General features: G+C 34.7%; 1 protein-coding gene across 2 annotated transcripts in view; it reads right to left on the bottom strand.

Moving 5' to 3' along the window:
* Positions 1 to 2,292: 2,292 nt before the first annotated feature.
* Positions 2,293 to 15,041, bottom strand: part of LOC149535645 (uncharacterized) — a 63,396-nt gene continuing 50,647 nt past the window's right edge. For both annotated transcript variants that reach the window (XM_089807001.1, XM_089807000.1), the window contains exons 7-10: positions 4,439 to 4,490; positions 4,276 to 4,344; positions 3,052 to 3,129; positions 2,293 to 2,969 (exon numbers count right to left, since the gene is read on the bottom strand). In XM_089807001.1, coding sequence (XP_089663127.1) covers positions 2,637 to 2,969; positions 3,052 to 3,129; positions 4,276 to 4,344; positions 4,439 to 4,490 — 532 coding nt within the window. In that variant the 3' untranslated portion in view covers positions 2,293 to 2,636. The remainder of the gene's footprint in view (positions 2,970 to 3,051; positions 3,130 to 4,275; positions 4,345 to 4,438; positions 4,491 to 15,041) is intronic.

The raw sequence follows: 15,041 nt of genomic DNA, 5'->3' as shown, positions 1-15,041 counted from the left end.
GGCAAAGGGAAACACAAGATGCAAATTGATCCATAGTTGATTCGTTCAATGTGTAGCTAAAGGATCAAATAGATGACTTTGTTGGCATATTCTTCTTACCCAATGGCATCCCATTGCATGCAATTCGACATCCTTATTTTTAGGAGATGATGTCGATTGCAACAAGGGGGGGATGTTATATGTGATATGATGTGAGCACAAATTGAGGACCACAATTTTGGATAACTTTGTCAATTGATGTTTCAATGAAGTAGATGAAGACATTCTAAATAAGAGTTTGGATGCAACATAGTTATGGATGGGTGGGTAGGCATTAGCCATCGTCCACTCATCACCACATAGTTACATGTTTAAAGGGCCTATACTTTCTCAAAACAATAAATTGCTCAAATCGGTACAAATTTTCAGTTTGAGGTTTTTGAGGCAACTATTAAAGAGGTTGATCCACAAAATGTGGTCCAAGTAGTGACAAATGCAACATATGTGTAGAACTACAAGGAAGCTTATTGAGTCAACCAAAAGACATGTTCGATGAACTCCATGTTATAAGATAAGATAATTTGTTAATGTCCAACTGGAGACCACAAACGGGTCTAAGGGATTGAGAATACAAACAGGACCTAGAGGATAGCATGTCATAAAAATTGCACTCAAGGACATAAAGAAGATTGATTGGATTAGAGAACTGGCAAGCGATCCAAGAGATAGACAAATGTTTATCCACACCCACCACACTTTACATGCAATCTTTAGGACCTTTACAAAGGAATTCTTGAAAGTTGTTGAAACCGAATATGCATCTTATTTCATTGTCTTGAAGAGAATATTTGAGTTGCAAGGGAGGCACTACAGCTCATGCTTATTATGAATGAGTGGAATCAATGTGTCAAGGCAAAGACAAAGTAGGAGAAAAGGGCAAAGAGGATAGTGAAGAATGATGTATTTTTTAGTGATGCAAAATACATTGCCTCTATTGTCGTTCTATTTTTCCTAGTGATCAACTATGGCAATGAGGATGCACCTACCCTTGGAGAGATGTATGATTGCATTGATTTTATGCTTGGCTAAATTAGGGTTGTTGTACAAGAGACGAACCCATATGTCATTCTACAATAAGCACATTCAACCAATTATTGAACACAAATTGGACATGTTCAACACTTCCTTGCACAAAGTTGCTTATGCATTGAATCCAAAGTGGTACATGCATAGGCTTGGTTGAATCAGATTGATTCAAAGTGATGAGGTGAAGGCAGGGTTCTTCAAGTGCATTGATAAGATTGTACAATGCTCAAATTGTTGGTTAGAACCACACTGAGTGGATGAAATTTCCCACTCTTAAGGGTTATTCAAATGCAACAAAGATGGATATAAGAACTATGGCATAGGAGAACCCATTTTTGTTCTCTTGTGCTATAACTTCATCCAGTTAACTCATACCCTAGACCAAATATAATTCCTCTTTGGACAACCTATGCCCTTCATTGTCATCTCAAGTTTTTAGTTCTTCAACTAGAAAGAGAAACTAGTCTACTTATAGCTTCATCCACTCTTAAGAGGAATAGACTTACTTCTAGAAAAGCAAAGAAGCTAGTGGTTGTACTATAGTATATTGTGCCATTGACCACAAGACATCTCATACATTGATGATGCAACAACTTCATATGCATGGTTGGTCGGTGGTCATTTGGCAAATTTTGATCACAAGGAGTCTAGAAGTTCCAATGATGAGGAGTTTTCATTAAAGGATAATTAAAGACCTCCCTTCACAATATTTTGACCTTTTCTTCTCATTTTTATATCATGCTACCTTATTAAAATAATCTTTGATACTCTTGTTGTAATAAGAATCTTCCATTTTCCAATTGAACAATTTTATTTACTATTATAATTTCTAGTGAGTAATACAATATTCATTCTCCATTATTCAATGTTAAAGTCTTTACTATTTGACATTTGCAATTTGTAATTTTTCTTCTTATACATATTTTCATAACTAAGATTTCAAGTAGTACTATGTGTTTAGTATATAGTATATATAAAATTTCACTCCCCACATTCGCCCCCCACGCCCTTTTGTTCCTCCTCCTGGAAACCCGCCTTGTCGCCCCCCCTCCCCAAACTTGGTGTAATACTAGCAATTAGTGAATCAAATTTACTATGGTAGATTATACATGCATCACGGTTTCATATATTGTTACTGTGTTTCACAAGAAAATCATTACGAGCAAACAAACAAATAAATTTTGAATCAGCTGGCATGACTCTGATTCATCCATACTATGAAACTCATTTTCAAAATGACTAGATTACCTTTTTACTACCTGAAAAAGATAGAAGGGGATTTTAAATCCGTGGATACATATTTGCTCAAGCTTTCTCCCACACGAACATCAAGTTCAAAACATTGCAATAAAGCAATATAGGTCATAATCGAGCTAATTACATATCAAATTACAGCAATGTCAAGGTGTCACACTAATTGAACTTTTTATTCTCATACTAAAGAATGTGTTATTCAGAAGGCCCTGGCCAAAAAAAATACACAACTTTGAATTGGTGCAAAAGGCAAACCCGCGATAGAAACCAAGATGTCATCTAACTAGAGCTATGTCAAAATGAGAAGAGTGGATGCATTAAATGTCCTCCTTGTTTTTCTTTAGTGATGGTTTTATCAACTTTTTCAAAATCTCTCTTGGTCCATTTGCGTTGAGTGGCCTTGAGTACTTTTCTCTTTCAAATTCCAGCTCCTCGATTGAGATATCGACAGCACCATTAGTACTTCGTTTATACTTCCCCAAACGCTCTACCATCTCAGCTAGCTTAGCGTCTGTATTTGGAGCAGGTAGTGCCTTCTTCACCTTACGAAGGCTGGCCGGATCAAGTTCTCTATCTTGGCCGCCACCAATACCAACAAACTTGGCCTTACGATCTTCTTTTAGCATTTCGGGACTCATTTTCCTCAGTTCCTGATGATGAAGTTACGAAGAGATAAATATGTATTACAATAAGAGATAATACACTCATTTTCTGAAGGAAGCAACCACTTACCCGCAAGTTTTTCAAGATGCTATCTTTTATTCGTTTGGACGTTTCCAATGGATCAATATGTGCACCCCCAAGGGGTTCCTGCATGTATAAGAGATATAATTGAGGAATCCGTCAATATCTAAATGCAATATACTCCAGTACGAATCACAGAAATACTGCTTTATAAGAATTTGAAAGCAAATAATTGCACCGCTAGAGTCAATAAACTCAAAACAATCTGGGCTCGTAAGAAATCAGCATACAAAGCTAGCTTGTTTAGACATAAAGCGTAAAAAATTCCAGCTGCAGTTTGAATCAGAGTTTTCAAAAATATCGTCTGATTTTCCATCAATAACTATAAGACATTGTTTAAAGACCTACGACAACGTACATGTGCAAAATAGTAATATGGGATGAAATTTGGATCCATTTGGCAAAACTATACGCGCCTGGTGAACTCCTAAAAACGTTAGGTTTATTGCAACAAGAAAAGACACTCAAACCAGTATAGTTGCAAGGTGCTAGATAATGCTAAATGGGGCATATCGTGCTGGATTATTAGATATTATCATATTTGTGGCCACCTCCTCTTCCATGCATGTCAATATTCCAATTTACTATGAAAAGTGCCAGATATTTCGCTATATAACAGCAACATCCCATAATTGTCAATACTTTTATGTATGAATATCCTTCCCAGCAATCTTACCCAGCACTACCGCTGCCTGTTTAAAGTCTCACGAAAACTATTCATCCTTCTTCAATATATTTGATGTAATATTTCAGCACTATCAATCCCTAAACTATATTGTTGTGTTTAAATTTATGATCCCAAATGATTAAAAATACCCTATGTGCAGTAAGCATTCTATTTATTTGCACTAGAAAAAAGTTCCCATCTGAAGTCCAATATATTTGATTTCGAGAAACAATTGCAACAAATGTTCTCTAAATCAAAGTCAAATAAATCAATTCAAGAGCTGATTTGTACTTCCAATTTAACAGCCCTAATATGTCAGTTTCCAAAGAGAAAAATTGTTCATACTCATAATTCAAGTAAAAAAACTTTGGCTAATCAGTAATGAATGTTGTCTCTTGAAGAAAAACTACCGTATCTTAATTAATGAACAAAGATGCCTTCCACCGATAAGATAATCAAGATAAAGGGCAATTTGACAGAGAAAGCGAGATAATTAAAGCAAAAAAAAACATTCTAATCCATTCATTATGCAGGGAACAGCTTACAGGAATAACTTCATCGGCTATTCCGAATTCGTAGAGTTCTTCAGCTGTAATCTTCAACCTCAGGGCTGCCTGAACATTGACATAAGCAATTTCAGAAAGAGAAACATAAATTTAACCTCATCTCATGACAACAATGCTTAACAAAAAAATTGAAACTACTTACCTTTGGAGCAGCTTTTGCTGATTTATACAGGATTGCAGCAGCCGCCTCAGGACTGTGTCACAGTATAGATAGAATGAGCAATAAGATTTTCCTTAAGAAATGAACATTTTCTTGCAACTTATGGAAACTGTAAGAAAAAACCTATAGAAACTAACAATAGCATAACAATCTCAGCTAAATCTTACACACAAATATGTAGTAGTAATAGATTATGAACACAGTCATTGCAAATACTGGCAGTAATGATAAAAGCACCACTGAATGTCAAGACCCGACACCTAAATATGTTAACATGCCCCTATATTGTTATATGGGGTCCTCATTTCACCACGAAAGAGACATACACATGATCTATTTATTGGAATAAGATGCAATATGGAACACTTATGCAACCCTTGAAAATGTCAATAACAGCTATAGTGTTAACAATTATGCATGGTCAAGGCAGTTTAAGTTGTCTTTGAACCATTATAACCTCTCAGTTTTACTTGGGAAGCTCAATGCATGACTTTAAACAAATGAACGCCAATGCTCAAATCTATATAGGAATACAATGTGTCAATTTGAGACAATGGAGAATCACCATAATTCAAATGATGATTAAATTTACATTTCTATTAATATTTAACATCACATCTGCAAACTTGCCGCAAATTGATAAAGACTGTTAATGCTATAAAGCATTGAGAGAGGAGGTGTGAATCAGTGCAACCACAGATCTAAAACCTTTTATCAATAATTTCCACAATATCCAACATGAAATGAAAACTAAAACGCAGCAGCAAACTAAATAGAGCATCCACACATGTAACACTAAGAACACCAAATATTTCATGTGGAAACCCTTGGTCAGAGGGAAAAATCACGGTGGGAATTAGTACTCACAAATCTCACTACTGTAGTAATAAATTTGCCTGTTAAGAGCATTACATTCACCTTGTTAAGGGCATACCTGGTTAGGAGTATCTATAGCCTGGTTATAAGCTACTACAAAGACCTGTTAGGATCTACCACGTTAAGGGATTTCAAACTCCTCCTGAGACTCACCTAGTTAGAGGATTTCTTCTTCAGACCTATTAGGATCCTGCTCACCCTGTTAGTAGTGACCTAGTTAAGGGATTTCTCTTGCCATTCTGTTAGAATCAACAAGTGAAAGTGACCTGATAATAGCACTTATGCTTGAAAGCACACAATGCACTCTGCTTGGTTGCTCTGCTATGAAATGCTTTTCACGGCACTTCCGCACTTCTGCACTAACATCTTCAAGCATCACAATTCACGCCAACATCAATCTAATGTCCCCTGGTTGGCTAACTTGGGAAGCTAGGACAATTACCTAATTCTGATTTCTTACTTTGTCAAAAATTCCAATTAAATCCAAGTCAAGATGTTATACAAAGATACCAATCTCTATTTCTTAAATATATGTATGAGTTCATGTAAAATCGATGTAAAATGGATAGCAATATCTGATATTTAAGGATTGAATGTGCTATGAGGTTATTTTTTTATCACTTGCAGTGATAAAAGAATGTTTCTATCTAATATATAGTATCCTTGTGCAATCAATGTGTATTGATTTTAGCAATTGGATTGTTATGTTTCATATATCAATATGAATATGCAATCTATGTAGACATTGCTTCAACAGTGATAGGCTTCGGTTTCTAGTTTGTACTAACAATCTTGCAACTTCTATGCTGGAAGATATATCTGATTAACAATTTTGCTATTGGATGTTACTGATGTGACCAGAGGCAATTTGCTCAAGAATACAATGCTGGAAGGTGGTTGCCTGACGTTAGGAGATACGTTTCTTCAGAAAAAAACATTTCCTCATTATTAATAAGCTAATCATATCACTGAAATTCTCAAACTATGTTATAATTGTGATTGCCGTGTACAAAATCATACCCATTCAGCAAATGATCTTGACTATAATGAATCATTATACCTTATTTCAAACACTAAAACTTGGGAGAGATGGCTGTTGTTATTAATTGGCTCTTGGAATTCACATTTTAGTGGAGTCTGTAATCATATGTATCCTAATAACCCATGAAACTAATCTTAAGAATGTTAGATGTTATATCCCTAAGGTAATTGATATACACGATGTCAATTAGATCAGTAGCTGGCATTGAATGAATTGTTGCTGACCATGCATAAGATGGTGCGATCCAAAAACAAAGAAGCAAGGGTTTGAAGAATTGTTATTACTATCCATCTTGATGTCATTCATTCAGGCAGAGTAATTTTGGAGTGGAGTGAGCCATGCCAGAAAAATAGGCCACGTTCCTAATTATTCATCATTATACTCTAGTCAATATTTTATCTTTACCAATTGGGTGCTCACAAATCTGATCATTTGATCATAGGGTTGCCTTTCTAATCAATAAATTTTGGAGTGGAGTGAGCCACAGCAGAAAAATAGGCCATGTTCCTATTTATTCATCATTACACTAGTCAATATTTGATCTTTACTAATTCCACGCTCAAAAATCTGATCATTTGATCATAGGGATTGCCTTTCTAATCGACAAACTATAAATATATTTATAGCATCATTTATGGATACTTGTTAGGATGCATATAGTTTCCTTGCCTATGTTCGACACATTTATCAGCTCTAATCATTCCCCACAGCAATTCAAGGAGATCGCTGATAAGAATACTTGTTCATTAATCCTCGAGATTTATTGATCACATAGGTATTTTCCTCAATAGAGACGTGGTTGAATGTTGTTGCCAATAGTAGTTTTACATTATGTTTTCTAATACATAATAATGTGAATATTATAATATTTATTTGTTTTAAATTATTTTGTATTATTTTAAGTATGCATATAAGGATAATATTTTATTATAACAATATTATAATATCATTATATGATTATATTATTTCTTATATTTATTGGTAAATTATATTATAATTTATTATTAAGAATATTTAATTATTGGATTATCAATTTATTTTTTATTATTTTATTATTAAGCCTTAACTGGTGAAGGGGCATTAGAGTCTGCCCTTCCTAAGATTGCTTGTCCTCAAGCAATTTGAAAATCTGAAGTTTCCTATGCAACACTAATATGCAATCCAACAACACTGAAATGGAATTTTCAACTTGAGGTTAGAAGAGTAAAATTACTAATAAAAATCTAAAGATCATATTGATATTCAATATAAAATATTAGGAATAAGTCAAAAGATGAAACTTATCTTGATTTACGGTATTGCTTCTCCATTGTTAGATGTTGCTTTCTCTTTGATGAATGAGTACATAATGTTCTCAATCTCGACACTGACTAAGAAAGTCCTTTTCTCTTGGCACTCGCTAAGAACACCCTGAATTTCTGACACTCAGTAAGAATGCACTGAATCTTTGACACTCACTAAGAATATCCTAGGCACTCACTAAGTACGCCCTAGATCTTGGCATTCACTAAGAATGTCTTGATCCAATTTGATACTCACTAAGAATGTCTCTAATTCTTGGCACTCACCAAGAACATTGTTGATCTTGACACTCACTAAAAACATCTTGATCAATTTTGACACTCACTAAGAATGTCCCCAACCTCAGCACTCAGTAAGAATACCTTAACCAGATCGGACACTCACTACTTGAATGTCGTGAATCTTGGAACTCACTAAGAATGCCTTGATCTGATTTGATAATCACTAAGAATGTCCTGGATTGTGGCACTTACTAATAAGATTGTCTTGATCTCTTGTTGGGTGCTTCTTTATTTTCCGCTTCTGCAGTCTTATTTATTTGTCCTCTTTTGCACTGATGATTATGTCTCCATAGTTCTTTACATTTGAAACATAAACTCTTCATTAATTCCTCTCTTGCTTGACATTGATTTTCTACACTTCATTTCTCAGTACATACAAAACATTTTTTTCTTCTATTGTCCTTCTTTGCATCTTTATGCATGTATTCTGTTTTGGTAAACATCTTAGGACTTTCCTTTGACGAATTTGATTCAACCTTCCTTGCCTTTTTGATGGCTTCCTCCAAGTTTCGAGGTTCAAGTAGTTATGCCTTCCAAAAGTTGGCATTTTCTATGGACAGCTATGCAAAAAAGAATTTTGAGCCCTGATTGGTTTAAAAATTTAGGTTTTGTAGTTCCTTCAAAATGGTCGCTATGTGAAACAGAGGAAGAGATGGTAGTGCATCTAATAGTAAGTTGTTTACACCTCTGAATGCTATAACTGGTTATGTAACAAACTAGGATGGAAGACAGTCTCATCAAACAATCTTGAGGACATTGCGAAGGGATGGTCGGATATATGCTATAATGTTTGTATAGAGCGTTATGGAAAATATCTCCATCTATAATGATATGAGAGATATGAAAAGAATTGAACAGGGAAATCTTTCAATAAAAGAAATTAGAGTGGAAGTGCTTAATTAATAAAACTGAAGCAGCAATAGAGAAACAACAAATAATACGTTGGAAAATGGAAACTTAAAGGGTCGCAAGTTTACAATTTGGGATAACAAAATGAGAAAGGTTTGGCATGGATTTGAAATCCCTCCATAATATGGGAAGAGAACAGTGCAAATGGACAAAACCAGAGTTTGGTTGGCACAAATTAATTTTTGATGGAGCATCAAGGGGCAACCCAGGGATCACAGGTATTGGATGTATTGTACAACACTGAAATGGATCAATATGCACTAAAATAGTGAGACCAATAGGTGTGGAGATGAACAATGCAGCTGAAATGGAAGGACTAGTAGAAGGGCTTCACACGGGCAAAAGACATGTGAATAAAAAAACTGACTATAGAAGGTGATTCTCAAGTAGTATCTAATGCAATTTAGACCAAAAGGACAACCAACTGGAAACTAAGCTCCAAACCAAGAAGACTGTTAGAATTATTAGCATATTTTGATAACTAACTATAAATCTTACATACGAAGAATGTAATATGGAGGCTGAAGAATTGGCAAATAAAGGAGCAGATGGGAACATGATAGAAAAAATAGGATCTGATTACAAAGAGAGAAGTTTACAAAGCTAATCCTCCTGCAAATGACCACGGTAATGGGTAAATTTTAAAAGAAGGTACTTCTCTACAACTAGTAGAACAATCAAGTGGTGAGAATTAAAATCAAAGGTAATAATACCAGAAAGTTAAAATTAATTCAATAACTAGAAAACAAAGATTGCCTTTTATCTTCAAACTTGTATAGGTTCCAGTCCAAAATTCATCTTCAAATTGTTTAGGCTATTTTGAAAGACAGCCTAGGGTCTGAAATTCATCTAAAATTATAAGCTATTTTAAGTTCAAGATTTGAGTTCAAAATTCATGTAAAAAGAATTTGGGTTGGGCTCGGATTCGTTGTGTTTGTCCATACAAGATATTTATGTGTGTGCGCATGTAAAAACATTATGGGTTGGGTTTGAATTTGTTTTGGGTTCGTCCATACAAGATGTTTGTATGTGTAAGCAGCAGCAAATAAGTTCATCCACAAATGGAGGCAACGAGTTTTTATTTTCATTCGCAAATGCACAAATGACAAATAAAACAACGCTTTTAATCTTTTTTGTTGTAACTTTTAGGGTTGGAGTGTCGAGCAGACCTAAGTTGGCAAAAAAATTTATGAATAAGTCAATAAAAAATGACAATTTCAATCAAATTCGCCCCAAATTCATTTTGGGTTCCTCTATCCAAATCAAAAAGTCTTCCAAATTCGTCCAAACTTCTTACAAGGTCCTTTGAGTGTTTTGAGCGGATTTACCTGACTGGCAGAATTTTGAGCAAATTTTAACCGAATCCAACTTTGCAGCAAACTGAATTTCGAATTCCACATTCCAGCAGTGAACCTGGTAACTTGGCTTGTATACTGATCAGACAGAATGCTGTCTCAGCATAATATAGTCACAGTATTTTGAGATGAAAGTCCATTTTTAGATGTTTAGAATTTAGGAAGTCTATTTAGGTAAATCCCAGCAAGTATTATTTAAAAATTATGGACTTCTGTAAATTTTCCATTAGACAGTATGCTGGCAATGTTATTAATGGATAGGCTTAAATTTTTCTAGAGCAGGCAATATACAAGACAAAGGGCTTCAGAGATATATAGGAAGCAATTACATCTGTAGAGAAGAAGACAGCATTAAAAGGTGTATTGGAAGTTCGATCCAGACGAGTTAATGGCAGATTGTATCTTCATATATAAAGTATTTTAATGTATGTTTAGTACTAATACTGTTTCTTTTAATGGGATTTAATTTTCAATTGAATAAGTCTACAACTCAAGTGGAACAAAAATGAGGAGCTATAAGATGCTCTTACAAAATAACTAAATATGCTGTAAGGATTGAATTCATAATCTTGTTGCAATATTATCACAATGGAATTATACTCATGGAAGCAGATAGGTTCTCATGTGGTGGAAAGGTGCAAGAGTAGGCTAAGAATTATAAAAGATACTAAATCAATCTTAGTTTCTAAGACATAATGACAGGTATTAAAGAAGGTTTTAGAAAAATTAATATGACAGTAATAAATCTCAATAGATTGAAATTTAGTACAAATCGCCCCTGAAAGGTCTGACAGCATTCTCTGCTTAGTTGGAGAGGCTTTAATATCAACATGGGATAGAAGAGTATGTTGATTAAAGATAAATAGAGAATATAAAACCAAGGTAAATTTCTCATGAGTTGGTATTTTGATCAAAGTAGAGCCATAAAAACATATGCAATCAACATCAAAGAAGGATATGCTTAATGATTAAAATTGGACAAGCTGACAATATGCAAGATTGAATGATCATATGCAGGCTTTATGGACGCAACTCAAAGAGGAAGGACAACAAGCAATCTTTACAGCATTCATTTGATCATTGAAGGTGTACCGTCTTTAAATGGAAGTACCTCATTTTGAGACCTTTTAGCCCTCCTTAGTATGGTTTTTGGTCTCTCTCTCTTCCCCTAAACTGTCTCACATTTCTAGATCATCGCTTGCCTTCCAATGTGGTCCTTTAGGTGTTGCATTATCACCTTTTTGGCCATAAATTCTAGCAGGCCCATTATTTCCCCATTCTTTATGCACCTTCTCCAAGGCCTTTGGGACCACTTTTGTGCCCTTCCTTGAGAATAGGTCAACTTGGTCAACCTATTTGGGAAGAGATCGACCTAGGTCGACTTGTTCCTAGGAAGAGGTTGACCTTCCCCGATGATTGGGATCTCGAGGCCCAAAGTGCCTTAGGGCTTCCAATTTATTTTTCTCTCCCCCCAGTCAACTTGCTTTGTTTTCCTACTCGAAAACTAGTATAAAAGGAGGCTTGGGATCTTCATTTTCACATCTACTCTTATATTCATCCACATCCAAGGCATCTAACATCTACAAGCAAGCACGTGTCCAAACAAGCATCTTCAAGCATAAATCAAGTTCAAGTATTCCTTTCTTGCATTAAGCTTCTTCCTTCGAGGTGGTAGTGGAGTTTGGCTTCGAAATAGGAGATCTATCATTCCAAATCCTTCAAGTTCTTCTACTCTTCATTCTGGCATGTCATATACATTCTTATACACGAGGTTTTGACTTCTTTGATTTCTTTTTGGTTTCTTTAAGTCAAGGCTATTACATTTGCATACTTAATCACATGTCAATTTCAATTGCATCTATAAAGGTAATTGTATCTTTCATTTGATATATTCAATCCTACTACATGCTAGCATTTCCTTTCTCATTACATTTCGATTTCAAGGTTGATTCCTCAATCTAGGGCTTGACCAAGGCAAGCGCTCATCAAACCAAAAACAAAAATCAGGTTTATTGTGTGCAAGAATGGGTTAGCGAATTTGTGGATGCAATTCTGGAAATAACTCCCTGATAGCTTTCGGAAAAACTCAGTTCGATGACTTCGTGGAACAGTGTCCAAACACATTTCCTCCAAGTCAACTTGTCCTGCTTCGGCAACAAAAAATCATTTCTAGGTTTTTCTAGGTTTTTTGTTTTATTTGGAGATCAACCGACAAAATTTTAGAATCAGGACTAGATCCGCACTTTTCAGAGCAAAAATACACTTTCCTCTACATATTTCAAGGTGGGTACTCGATCATTCATTTCAATTTTCAGATTTAACATAATAGCATATCTTAATTGAGCTAATTGCATTCATTTAGCACTTAGATCTACATTACATATCTTAATTAGGCTAATTGCATTCATTTAGTGCTTAGATCTACATTACATATCTTACTTAGTCAATTAGTTCAATTGCATAATCACATTCACATATCACACATGGGAAAAGAGCATTTCCTTGCATAGCATTCCTTTTCACAATTTGAATTCAGTATTGGCATCCCTTCCTCTACTTGGGTCTTATGAATCTATTTGAATTCAAAAGGGATTGTGTTTGGAAATTCTCCTTCTCCCCACACACATTTCAATGCTTTAGCGTAAGCGCTTCAATTTTTCACCTAAACATTTTAGTGAACCTAACATCCTATACCCCTTTCTTTCTTGGAGTTAGATATTGCTCTCTTGGGATCTCTCTTATTTTTGCATTTGTTTCACCTAAACATTTTGGTGAAACTAACTACTCCCCCCTCCTTGTGGATTTTGGAGTTAGATCCTTTAATCTCCCTTATTTCCTTCTTTGCATTAGGTGTTTTAACTTCTTTTTGGTGAACCAGACTTGTGCCCCTTTCTTTTTAGAGTAGATTGTTTCTTGGTGTATCGAGATCTATTGTGTATGCTATTGTTTGCATTAGGGGTATTTAGATGTCCTTTTACATTTAAATTGTTTGCACATGCATTTTGTATATTTGCATTTTGAAAATACAATTTTATTTATTTTTTGCATCTAGTTCATTCTTAGATCATTGCATTTCCTTTCAATGGTGTGTTTATCTTTATTTTCAACCTATCTTCCTGCTCTTCAAGCCATTCCATTCAATGATGACGCTTCAATGTGTCCTTTCATTTTGGCTCATCTTTTTAAGATGATGTTGATCAACCTTTCATGACCCATGATGTTCCTAACACAAATACTCCTACTATTTGGGATGAGCCCTTAGATAAGGATACGAATTACTCCCTCCTCATGAGACAACTTTTAATTGTGGATAATGACATGGTTATTGTTTCTAATGATCAACCACTTTCTATGCATTTCATTGACATTCCTTCTATAGATAAGGCCATGATGAGTTTTGTTTGTCCTTCTACTAGGCGTGCCTTAGCCATAGAAGACCACAAATTTGATGCTTCTAATTCTTCTCAAGACACATCTCAACTAAATTTAGGTCTTGTTCAAACAGATAATCATTATGACCTCATTCTCACAAATTCAACTTTAGATTATAAGGGTACTCATCACATGGATCCTATGAGTGGCCTATCAAATCTTCAACATCAATAAATAATACACATCCTAGAATTTGTAACTCAAACACCTTTATTCCATGAGTATGTGCATATTAAATATTTCTATTTATATTTCCATCCAATTACACCTAAAAGATCTTCTCTTCATGTGCTTCATTATTTATAAAAAGAATTCAGGCTTATTGTATGTTTTCAATAAATTGCAATTATGAATGGTATTTTTTCCGTGTTCATTTTACTTGATACACCTACATCCCTATTACGTTCCTCTTAGCTTGGTGACATTGTTGGCCTATCTTTTGGGGGCTCATTGACCTACTTTGTGAGCAGCATAATAGTTATTTCCCTTGTCTCTTCACTTGGGGGGCAAGGGACCTATTTCCTTTTTCTAACTATAACAGGACCCATCTTCTCCCTTTGCTGACTTATTATGCTTTTATATGATGACATCTTTTCTTTTATTCATTTATTGTGGTACTTACGGACTAACATCCCAAGTGCAATCTTATGTTTGCTTGAAAACAAATGTCTAGTATAAATTGAAAACACCTAGGAAGACATAATGTGTCCTTCTTCCCTTGTTCAAATGCATCCAATATCCTTTATCAATGTGCATTCTATTATAATTAGATGTTCTCTCTTGCATGAATTTATTGTGTTATGTAGGGATTAGCATCCTAAGTGCAATCTTATGCTTGTGAGTACATATTTATCATAAAGAATCTATCATTTAGGGCATATATTGCATATATTGGATATTTTTGTCTTTTCTCTCAAGGATTTGTTCTCTTTGCGATTCCTTTCATAATAACTAAGGGCTCGTTTGGCAAAGGGAATGCGAGTGGAATAGGCATATGTAAATTCTTAGAATTTTGAATTTTCCATTTGGGTGCACCAAATCGGAATTGCGAATCGGAATATAATAGGAATACATATTACAACTTTGGCTCAAAATGAGCATTTTCAATTCCACCTAAATTGGTGGAATTGAAATACGTATTCCTATTCCAGTTTTATTTATTTTAGAAAACATAAATTTTTGGGTCCGTGAATTACCCATCAAATTTTGGCTGAACCAAACAAAGAATAGAATATGTATCCCTATTTTCTATTCTAGAATAACAATTCCTATTCCCATATTTCTATTCTCGCAGCCAAATAGGCAATAAGTAGGTATAACATGGTATCCTTTTCCCTCTGTCATTCATTTTTCTATAGATTTGCATTATTTTATGGTACATTCTTATC

This window comes from Cupressus sempervirens, chromosome 10 (assembly GCF_028749045.1).
Source record: "Cupressus sempervirens isolate cs-2001-9-10 chromosome 10, ASM2874904v1, whole genome shotgun sequence".
NCBI lineage: Eukaryota > Viridiplantae > Streptophyta > Pinopsida > Cupressales > Cupressaceae > Cupressus > Cupressus sempervirens.
Note: the sequence above shows the minus strand (reverse complement) of the source record. Positions and strands in the feature narration are given on the sequence as shown.